General features: G+C 50.1%; 1 protein-coding gene across 14 annotated transcripts in view; it reads right to left on the reverse strand.

Annotated features, from left to right (window-relative positions):
* Positions 1–324: 324 nt before the first annotated feature.
* The window catches only part of LOC104547960 (sodium/calcium exchanger 1), a 102,995-nt gene continuing 91,885 nt past the window's right edge, over positions 325–11,434 (reverse strand). For 4 of the 14 annotated variants that reach the window (XM_010193844.1, XM_010193841.1, XM_010193843.1 and 1 more), the window contains 5 exons: positions 10,756–10,824; positions 9,751–9,881; positions 8,488–8,587; positions 3,469–3,744; positions 325–835 (listed from right to left, as the gene is read on the reverse strand). In XM_010193844.1, the coding sequence (XP_010192146.1) occupies positions 459–835; positions 3,469–3,744; positions 8,488–8,587; positions 9,751–9,881; positions 10,756–10,824 (953 nt within the window). In that variant the 3' untranslated portion in view covers positions 325–458. Of the gene's footprint in view, positions 836–3,468; positions 3,745–8,487; positions 8,588–9,750; positions 9,897–10,755; positions 10,825–11,240; positions 11,268–11,378; positions 11,394–11,434 lie in introns of all 14 variants that reach the window. The other 10 variants (XM_010193848.1, XM_010193845.1, XM_010193847.1 and 7 more) reach the window with 5 other exon arrangements.

Consider the following 11,434-nt stretch of genomic DNA (forward strand, 5'->3'; position numbering starts at 1 on the left):
AGGCAGGCAGACGGTGGTTGGAGGTCAGGACCCTTGCTTCCCTCTCCTTTCCTCACCCACCGCTCTGTTTTTAGCAGCTACTCTGGCCTTCCCCGTACCAACATGCCCCAGTGGCCTTCACATCCATCCTCCTGGGGAGGCCGGTGGGTGGGAGAGAGCGATGGGAAAGGGCTGGGTGGCTATCAGCTGCTCTTGTTGGTAGAGTTGCAGAGAGGGCCCTGCTGCTGGGCTCCTGGCTGAGGCCGCTGCCTGGGGAGGCGTCCTGCTGGCTTTGGGGTCCTGCCTAGTTCAAAGGATGCTCCAAAGCCGCTTTCCGTCAGCAGGTGTGTGAACATGGCAAATCTCTTTTATTCTTTCTCTGTTCATTATACACAACATTATATCTATATCTATACCTATATATCGCTCTATATAGATACATATAGATATATATATATTTACTATCTCTGAATGTCCCTTTAGAAGCCCTTTATGTGGCAGTAGGCTTCCAGAGATGAGAAGAATATGTACAAGAGCCAGAGGAGGATAAACAGTGAGGATGTGAGCAGCTTGGAAGTCCGCGGCCCGCCCAGCTCACCTCCAATCTCGGGTCTCCGCCGGTAGAGCAGCACGCCCACACTGATAAAAGCAAAAATGGTGAAGAGGGTGACAGAGAAGGCCAGGGTGCCGGGCGAGACTTGGAAGGCTTGTCCATGTGCCGCGTGATAGATGGCTGCGATGGACCATGCCACCCCTATGCCCAGGAAAACGTTCACGGCATTGCTCCCGGTGACGTTCCCGATGGAGGCATCTGCATACTGGTCCTGTGTTGCTGCTACTTTGCTGGCAAATGTGTCTGCAAAAGGAAGGTGGAGAGAAACACTCAGAAAACAGCCAGGTAAGGAGGGACAGCAGCAGCTTGGGGACAAATGTCAATGGCATCTCTTGGGGAATGAAGATGGTGAGTAAGGGAACAGGGTACAGCCCGATCTATGGGCACTTCCAAGGAAGGGTGCATCTGGCCGGAGGCAGAGGGACAATCAGGGTCTGGAAATGCCCAGGAGAGAAATCTCAGTATCTAGAAATACGGGGCTTCCCCCAGCATGGCCTCAGATGCCTCACAGTACTTTAAGCAAGAGAGTACACTTCCCAATACTACACTGTGTTTTCCCCTTCTCCTACATCCACGAATTTGTTGACTTGCAAAAGAACTGAAAAGGTTGGAAAAGCTTTGTGGCAGCCACAGTGGTTTGTATCTATCCTTCAGGTCCCCTGAAGCTGTGTGTTTCTGTTTGCTTTAATGATGTTGCTCTAAAACCTTTTGACTCACTGAAGTCTGGATTCTTGTGCAGACCCTGACACTTTGATCAACAAGTGGTCATATTTCATCCCTTAGGGATGCAGGTGGGTGTACACTTGCCCAAGTGCTTCACCAGATTTAATACTGGTGGCAAAAGAGTTATGATAAAACTTGGCTGGCCTTTTACAGGGCAGATCTTGTGTCAAGCAGACCAGCACAATGCTGCTCTGCACCGTAGGGAAGTGCTGATTTTACATCCAAACCTGCTCTGGATCTGCAAGGGATTAAGCAGGAGTGGGTATTAGCATCTGGGTTGGTCCAGGTGAGCACTCTCAGCTAACGATGAGAAGATGAATCCTTAACCCATTTGTCCTCCCAGAGCACCTTGGGTACAGGCAGCAGAGTGTGGCTCAGAAAAAGAAAATGGGGAGGTCAGATTTCATGTTTTTTAATTCAACAGAGTTTCCTTTATGCTCCTTCCCAGCAGGGCTCTGAGGTGAGATGATGAAGCGCAACCTGGCATGAAGACCCAGTTTCATGTAACAAGAGGGGCTGGGCACATGTAAGCACAGCGAGAGGGGCCGGGCACATGTAAGCACAGCGAGAGGGGCCATTTCTAGCAAAGAAATCAAAAGGCTGCTTAATTTTTTTTCAAAAAAATCCCATGGAAATGTATCTGACTGCTGAGGGAAGGAAAAGGCATTTCTCCTTGTTCTCAGCCTTGGTCAGGGTTGTGTGACAGTGCTGATGCCTCTGCAGGTGCCACTGTGGGAGGAGGGATGGGGGACATCTGGGGCATGCTGCCAGCACCAGCCAGAGCATGGAAGCAGCCATGCACACTTCCGCAAGCTTGAGCGGTGCTTTTAATGCAGGGAAGGTCCCTGTCAGTCTCAACTACACTGCATGTTCATCTGATGCCTGTCTGTCTCCTGGAAAGTGCCCTGCACCTCTCCAAGGCTCAACTAGCACACACATAACACAATACAGACTGGGACCACCTGCTAGTTGGTAGCCAAGTGTATCATAAAAAGAGCTTCTTAAATGCTACCTTTTCTTGATAAAAGCAGGAGGAAGATTTTCACTGTCAAGGGTGTTAGACAGCCCCACAAACCTCATGCCTAAAAGTGCCAGAGGTCTAGAAAGTGGTCCTTCTGTTCCTTGCCCAAATCTGTTCTTCCTTTTAGTTCTGCTGCTTCTTTCTTGGGCTCTGATAGTATTAGGACAATTTGAGCACCCGAGTGCTGATCACTGAAGGGGTGGCAAGGGAAAGTGTGACCAACACAGAGGGTGGTCGGGATGGGTTTAGAGCCCCTTATTTGGGAACCAGGTCATGCCTGGGCAGTGCAGCCCATGGAAGAAGGTGAGGGAAAGGCACAGCCCCTGTTGCATAAGCTGACATGGGAATTCCCAGAGCAACCATCTCACTGGGACCATGCTTTCCAGTGCACCAGTTCATACCTAAGAGAGGCTCTTTGCTGAGCCAGCATAAAAAGCAGCTGGGTTGCAGCAAGTCAATGTGCATTGGGAGGACAAAGCGGCACGTAGGTATGGAAACTCCTGGTTTTTTTTAATCTCCCTGGTCAGTCCTCAGTCTCTGCTGTCTTCTGAGGCTGGGTGACCACTTGATCAGAGCCACATTTCCAAATATTTGTAGGTCCAGGGCATTCTAGGGGCTTCACAAATCACATTTCAAGCAGCTCCCTCAGCTCAGCAACCACCCCTCAGTCCATCTGAACCAAAGCTGAACCTGGTCTCGCACAAAGGTGTCTGCACTGGGCAGAGCATCCTGAGTATGGACTAGCACGTAACTCACCTGGGAGGCAAGGTTAAAGGAGCAGATGCTCAGAAAGAAAATGCAGGACTTCCAACACAGGCAGTATTTTAATCAAAGAAGAATTTCCTACTCTGAGAGTGGATGCAATGGAGGCTGCCCACAGAAAGAGATACTTCACAGTCTTTGCAAGGGGAAGGTCCTTGAAATAATGTCCGAGGGACTAGATCCACATCTTGGTCTAATCCTCCTGGCCCATCTGAGACTGAAAAACAACTTCCATATGCACTTCAAATCTGTCCTCCAGGGTCCTGCTGAGCATTGCTGAGGACCTCGCTGTGCTCAGCTTTCCCAGCCCAAACCCAAACCCTGATGGGCAGAGATGGACCTTTACAACAAACCCTGCTGTTGTCCTTACCTGGCACCGATGTCCCCAGTGCGACAAACACAACCGCAGTGACCGAGTCCTTCAAGCCAATGGTGCAGCCGAAATGGGACGCCAGGTCGCCGATGAAAGCTGTCAGGAGACCAATCATGAGGATGGAGACAACGAAGCAAGCCCAGCCATTCCAGTAGTCTGTCGGAGGCACGAAGGCAAAAAGGACCTTCCAGAAGACAGTCAGAAAGTGCATCACGTAGTCAAAACAGGAAGGCAGCTTCTCCTCCCCACATTCATCGTCATCGTCGTCTTCCCCTGGAGAAAACCACCAGTGCCTGATTAGATGCACCCATCCTAGGGGGTGGCTTGGCAAAGCTTCTGTGCCTACAGCAGCCCCCCAAATGCTTTCACATGATCTGGGTCCTAGAAGGCCTTGCCTTTGAAATACTTTATTTTCTGGGCAATCATCAGAGAGGCTCAACAGCCTTTCCTGGCCCCTTCCCACAGCACAGAGACCTTCGAAAGGCATTGGTCACAAAAAACAACATGCACTTCAGAAAACACAGAGCCTCATACTGGCACCTCTGCCTGAGGTTTAACCACCAGATGTTTTCTGGGACTCAGCCCCTGCTCAGGAACCCTTTCCTTAGAAGATGTGGGAAATGACTGGCCTCACATTGGATGGGGCAAACCCACCTAGAGCAACATGTGCCTCATGGAGACTCACCTAAGGAAGCTCTTTTTGAGCTGCTTTTCACAAGAGCTTGTGATTGTTTCCAGCCCTCTCAAAGACAGCTGATTTTGGTGGCTGCTGACCTCAGGTGGCCCTGCCAGGGAGCCCCTCGGGGCTGGTGACCTCCTGCCTAACTCCAGCAGCTCTGATGAGGCTGGTTTTGAGCCCGCTGCCCAGAGGACAGACTATGTCGTGAAGGTGGAGCTCCCCCAGCCTGGCACAGTACACAGTGCCAGAGCTGTGGTACAGTCAAAAACTCCTCCTGCTTGCTCTCGTACCACCCCTGGGCATGAAGGGGAGGTGACGCCTTCCCAGTGAAATTTGTGGGAGCCTTCCTGCCACCCTTAAGGAACAAGGACGGGTTTCTACATTATAGACATTGGGGATTCCAAGGCCATTGCAAGTTGTGTTAAACACATCCCTTGCACACAGGTTGGTGATTTGTCATTGTATTTGATGCGTTTTTTTACCTCCAAGGATGTGGACCACCAGATCTCCCTGCATGGCTGTTGGCAGAAGCTCCTCACCATGGGGAGGATGCAATGTGCTGTCTCTTCAGATGGCACAAGTGGGCCTGGCTCTCCTTCCCAGGAGGGGTGGCAGAAAAAAGGGGCCAAGTCCCAGAGTAGCCAAGAGCACCTGGTGAAACCGGAGCCACTGCTTTGCTCCACCACAGGGGGTGAGGGTCCCACCTCACCAGACACTGAGTTTAAGGGAATGATGGCTCTGTGCCTGGGAAAAGCTGCTTCTCCCAGCAGCCACAGTACTGATCAGACTGGCACAAGCTTTTGAATGAGCCTGTGCTGTGTTTATCTGCCCCACTGTTGGCCAGGGCAAACATTGCTCCTTTCACATCTTCCTCCACAATGTGGATGTTTGATTGAATAACAAAATGTATAAAGCCTCCCGCAGGGAGAATAAAATGGTCTTGCTGTATGCTGTGTACCAGTACGTGGGTATCAATTAACCCCATGTTCAAATGGTCGCTCCATGCCCTGACAACAATGTTACTGGGGGGAGCTGCTGGCGAGCTGCTTGCTCTGTTGCTGCTCCTGACAACAGTTGCTTTCTGTCTCATCACAAAGGTGCTGATGAAAAACCAATTAGGGGATCAAGACATGGCATCCTTCCTGTGAAAGTGGAGGCCAAAACCTGTGTGCTAAAGTTTTGCCTCTTGGCTATTCCCCTTTGTGGTCCCCCAGAGAGCACATGCAGCCCACGGGAAGCAAGAAAAGGAAAAAGCCCAGCGATCACCCAGATTGTGATCACTGTCAAGAGATTTGGTAACCTGTAAGGGGAGTAAACCTGCTCTCGGTTTGGCCCAGCTCCAGTACACGTAAATCTTGCACTCTGCTGGCATCTTTGGGGCTCTCAGCAGAGGTGTAGCTGCATGGAAAAGGGTAATGATGGAGCCAGTGAGAGCAAGCCAGGAGGGAACTTCTAATGCAGAGATCTGCCTGTATACAGGGGACATGGTGCCCCACATGAGAGCTGGGGTGAAGCTGGAGGGGATTCAGTGGGGCCACCAAGATGATTGAAGCCTGGAGGATGTTGCCTATGGGGAGAGGTGGAAGGAGCTGGCTTGGTGAATCAGGAGGAGAGGAGGTTAGAGGGGACCAAGCAACAGCCTACAGCAACTTGGAGGGCATGTACAGAGAGGATCGACTGAAACTCCCCTCTGTGCTGACAATGGTTACAACAAGGGGCAATGGCCACAAACTGCAGCTTGGATGGTAACATCAGGAGAACTTTTCCTCCAGGAGGGTGGTGCAGCCCTGGACACTTACCCTGATTGATGGACATAGTCTTTGGGGGTTTTCAATATTTGGCTAAATAAAGCCATGACCATCCAGGGAAAAGTCCTACTCAGCATCCTGTTGGGTTGCAACTTTGCACACATTGTTTGTCTTCAAAGCACCTTTGCAAATCAAGACCAACACATAAGACAGAGGCAGTGAGAAGCTTGATATCTCTACAATAACTTGATGGAAAGTTATGTGCTGCTTGGCTTTAAAGCTTCAAACTCACTATGGCAGAAACAATAACTAATCAGTGGCATGGTGTTATTATTTTGGCAGATATAAATATCTTATTCCTCTGCATTGTCGTGGAGATAAGGAACAGTTTTTCAGCCTGGGAAGCCTATGGTGGCCTGTTTTTTTTGTGTGGTTTTTGGTGGGTTTTTTTTGTTTGCTTGTTTTTTGTTTCTTTTTTTTTTCCTCATTGCACAAAGGCTGGTACTGGCAGGATATGCTGTGCTGTGCTCACGTGTAATTTTGCAGCAGGTATTTTAATCCTCTCCCAAGCTGCATGGCAGCAGGACTGTCACGGATCTAGACCTTTACGAAGATGATAAAACAGACTGAAAAATGAACATGAGTGCCACTGTCATAACACTCATCCAGATCTGTCTATCATTTTGTTAAGCAGCATCAACGACTCTTTTTGAAGAGCTGGCCAGAGTCTGTGAAGGTTAACTTGAAATGCAGAGTGAGGTCAGATGCTAACCCAAGGGTGTGCTCAGGAACAGGCTGACAAACCCCAGGATGTGGGAAAAACTTTATGAGTTGTTTGGTGCACATTGAAGGCAGCTATGGGTGAGAGGGTTCAGCTCAGCCCTGTGGACAGCACAGGATGGCACAGCATGGTGTGGTACACTCTTGCCTGCGCTTGCACTGCCCTTCCACAGACCTGATCTCCTGGCCTGACCACGCTAGATTTTGAAGTGGGAACATGCGACTTTTACCTGCTCCACATGGTGGGCTGCAAGGAAAAACTCAACCCCAAACTCCAGTGTTTGAGGCATTTTAACTTGCTCGGCACAAAACTTGAGGAGCAAAATCCTGGCAAATAAAAGTAGGCCCAGAGCTCAGAGACAGATTACTGTTCTCCAGCTGCAAGGGACAGTTCACATCCGCCAAAATATGCCACTTTTATTAAATGTTTGTTAGGGTTGATGGTGTTAGGACTGATGGTGGCGGTATATTCAAGACACAGTGGCAGTGAGGCTTTCACATAACTGCAGTCTTCACATGTGTCAGAGAGATGTGATTCAAGTAGCGGTGATTATCTTTGCTTTAACAGGGGTTGCAATTAAATAATTGATTCTGGCATAGATTAGTTTAGCCGTATTAGCTACAAAACCTGCAGCAAGGATTGTCTTGCGTGATATGTTCATTCTGTATCCGAAATAATGGGAGATTCTTGGCTGGAGGCTCTAAGAATAACTGTGCTACAAGAGGAAGGATCACAATTTGAGGACATAGCTGCTGCGCAATGTCCTGTCCTCATTTTCAGAGGCGGAGGGTAAATGGTATGGCCATCACTATTAATTACTTTGTGCTGGGCAGAGGTTACCCTGTACAGCACAGCTTGAGGTAGGAAGTATGAGTGTTCCCCCATGCATTTCAATGCCCAATTAGCCAGATGAGCTCAAATTGTCTTCCCCAGTGATTCGATTTAAGCTGGCTGATTTTGCCCTAATGCGTGCACATACGCAGCCTAGGCTGGGCTGGGAGGCTTTAACATCCTGCCAGTGAGTTTTAGTGTCTCCAGTTGCTAAAACCACATCTGGAGGAGACCTTTCTTTCTTTTTTTTTTTAGAAAAGACATCATACAGATGTAGGAATGCTAATATATCCCATACTGGGCATACTGGTACACATGGCACTGGTGCCTGTGAGAACAGTACAATAGGACATTTCTGAGGGAAAGGCAATTGTCCAAAAGAGGGACGATATGATCAGATATGATCTGATATGCCCACAGATATCACGTGCTGCTGCAACTATTAGGGTGCTAAGCCATAACATCCAGCCACAGCTGACTGGAGCAGCAAGAATTCCTGAAAGCAGAGGGTCAAGGCCAAATTTTGGCCCACAGAGAGGGGAACGCAGTGGCTGTCTTCAAGGCTTGGCCTTCCTGCTACTGTGTTGTCCTCACTGCAGCAGTATGGGGAGCATCAGAGATGGGGAGCACTGCTGCTTCACACTAAGATAATCTATGCCTCTCTGGTTTCAAATACTGTGTTTGCCTCCCAGATCTCCTCACTTAAATGACTTTTCCCCTCTGCCATCTGGTAACAGCCAGGGTGTTTCTCTGCTGGGTGCTACAGACATACTTAATGCAGGAGGTTTCCTACACATCAGACAAGTTGATCTCACAAAAGGGTTTAATCAGCTGTCTTATTTATGCAGACACTGTAAATAACTTCACCACCTGTTTTGCCTCCTACTGCTCCACTATGGTCTGTATTACTGATACAGCCAAGCCGAGACATGAGTGAGGTTGATCGTAATTCACCTGGAGCTGTGGTCCAAACTCACCCGCACTGACAGTAATAGCCTCAATAAACTGCTCCCTCCAGCTGTTTGTGCCAACCACGAGGGCCAGGTTTGTCTTCTTAATGAGCTTGTCCACTGTGTTCTGTGGATGTAGATGCAGAGGAGAGAATTAGAGGCTATTGGACTGGAGATGCTGGGCTAAACCCCACCGGCACTAGTGCTTACAGCCATGCACTTATGGAAAAAGCTTAGCAGATTTTAAGCTCAGGTCAAGAGCCCCAGCAGTGAAAGCAAATGTAAGTATTTACAATTCTCCTCACTGCCACTCAAAAAGATCTTTTGAAACCCGCTGATGATGGGAGTTTGAACCGTCTTGGCAGAGGTTTAAGAGCAAATAGCGCTGAGGTGCCACAGCCTTGTTCCCAGTGCCTTGGGAAGAACTTTTACTGGGCTGCTTCAAAACAGTAACTGAGATTTGATCAAGGCCCATTCGCAGAGCTGGGCTCTGCTTCTCTCTGCTGCTCAGGAGCTGGAGCTTAGTGTGAGCAGGGAAGGTGCTGCGGCAGCAGCGGTTAGGCTGCTCCTGGGCAGGCAGCCTGAGGGACTGCCTGCATGCTGTGATGCCTCCGACACACACTGACAGCGGGCAGCAAAACCGTGGGAGGGAGGCAGCCACCACTGCAACACAGTGGTCTGGTTTTTTTATACTACAGAAAAATGGAAAAGATAATGAAATGTCCAGGTTTCAGCTCTTGGTCTGGCACATGCATTCATGGCAGCTTAGCTTCACAATCATAACTTCACAAGCACAGCCTTTTGCACTGGGACTCCTGGGCTTGGGGCTCACTCAAGACCGCGTTTTAGCAGGACCTAGGTATAGCACATCACTGTTAGAATGATGTTATATTTTAAAGTAACCTCCAGCATTTTGGAGCTCAGTCAGCTCTTAGGCTCACCAGACTGCTGATCTAGTATAATAATACCAACAAACAGTCTGTAAGTGGAACAGAAAGTCTGGGATAATCCCCCAAGGACCATGGCTGTGGGCTAATCGACAGAGTGAGGATGCGCCATGTATTTTAACCCACTGCCCTCTCACTGGAGTGACCCTCAAGCTTTCATCATGCCTTGGCTCAGCCACCTTTCAAAGTGTCCCTTGATCCTGCTTTGAGACCTTGTGATGCCAGGAGCTGCCTCGCTTTGCTGTAATGCCATTAACACGTGCTTGCCAGTGCTGTGCAAACCCAAAAGGAGGGTCCCCAACTGGAGGGGAAGAAGAACAGGGACAGGGGATGCAGACAGTACCTTGAACTCGTAAGATTCCTCAATGATGATTTCGAGCTTGGTGTGCTCCCCCAGGACTGGGCGCCCCATCTCTGCGATTCGACGTTCTTCCTCCTCCTTGCTGGTCAGTGGCTGCTTTTCTTCATTCTCCTCTACAAAGCAAAGAGCTCGTTGGTGAGCCAGGCCTGGCTGGTCACTCGCTGGAGCTGGCTTCCCATCAGAGAGGGAGGTCAGGAAGCCTCCGCATGGGAGCGTGAGCAACAGAGCAGCTGAGAAGGTGGAAGTCATGAGGCAATAGGCAAGGCAGTTTTGCTGGGAAATGCTAGCAAGAGGTCTGCAACTCATCCAGCCCCAGAAGGAGTCTAGTTCACCCTCAGGGCTAGGGAGCAACTTATTGCCTGGTACCTGCTGACTCTCCCACAGGGATGCTGAGAGGGGACAGATCATCACTAAGGCTGCTCCATTTTCCAGCTCTCCAGGTCTGGTGAACCCATTGGGGTCCATGGGCATGGGGGCATGGTCAGGACATTACCATCAGCCTGCTACAACCAGAAAGAGATGCCAGCAGTCCCAGGGCTGAGATGGGTATGAAATCTTGCTTCTGCCTCCCTCTGAGCAGGGCTTTACCTTGGGGAAGGGGCTGGCAGCCAGAGAACATGAAACTCCTAGAGGAAATAGTGCTGAGCCATACAGGTATGAGGAGCCATCCACAAGGCAAGGCCTGACCCCAAATCCTGATAGAGGAGGCAACAGAGAGACTATAAGAGCAACGGAGCAGATCTGCACCTCCACTGGCATCCGTGCAACCTTTGAGGCATGGGGACCGCAGGCAGCATGGTTTTTGTCACTGTCCCTGCGCAGACACCCACTGAGCTCCCTTCCAGTCCACCCCAGGGATGAGTGGAAGGGCATCACGGCTAAAAAAGGCTGGATTAACTGGACACAGGAGTTAAACTGTCAGTAGGCAAACACCCCAGTCAGTCCATGTTAGACCACCATGGCCCTTGGGGATCACACTGCGGGTACCTTGGATGGTGACCACGGTGCAAGGAAGAGGATGATCTCTAGCCTGGACCTTCCTGAAGACAGGTTTGCCTATCAAAGCGATCAGCAGGAGATGAGCAGGAGGGACTGTACACCCTGTGCAAACCACCCTCATGCAGTTAATAAACTCTACTCCTACTTCACATGGGGTTAATGTCACACCCTTGCTCTCTGCCCCTTGTCTGCACACACAACATCATTCTGCAGGAAAGCCCTTCTCATCCTGCTGGTCAAAGGGACCAGCCATGTGGCCAGAGCCTCATTAGTACGAATTATTTTTTCCAAGGCTCCTGAGGGGCTGCTCTGCAACATGTGGGACCCAGGACCTTCTCCCCCTGCAGTGCTCAGTCTAATGATGGATGCTTGACTGGCTAATGACAGATGAGCAAACCCTGCTGCCATGTCTTGCTGGTGGGAAGTGACCATGCAGAGAAGCCCTCTCTGCTCCAAGAGATTGAGGGGACTGCCTGTTGCTTTGGGGGTGACAGCTCCCCCTCCCCAAGGTGGGGTTTAGGCGTGTGCAGCAGGCAGAGCACTCTGTGAGAAGACACAGTGTTAGTGTGACTGGCCAGGCCAGTAGGGCCCATGGCATGGTGGTTTCTTACCCTTCCAGAGTTTCCCTCCAGGACAGAACAAAAGCAAAGAGGAAATCAAGAGGAAA

This window comes from Mesitornis unicolor, unplaced genomic scaffold (genome assembly GCF_000695765.1).
Source record: "Mesitornis unicolor isolate BGI_N332 unplaced genomic scaffold, ASM69576v1 scaffold11051, whole genome shotgun sequence".
In the NCBI taxonomy this organism is placed as follows: domain Eukaryota; kingdom Metazoa; phylum Chordata; class Aves; order Mesitornithiformes; family Mesitornithidae; genus Mesitornis; species Mesitornis unicolor.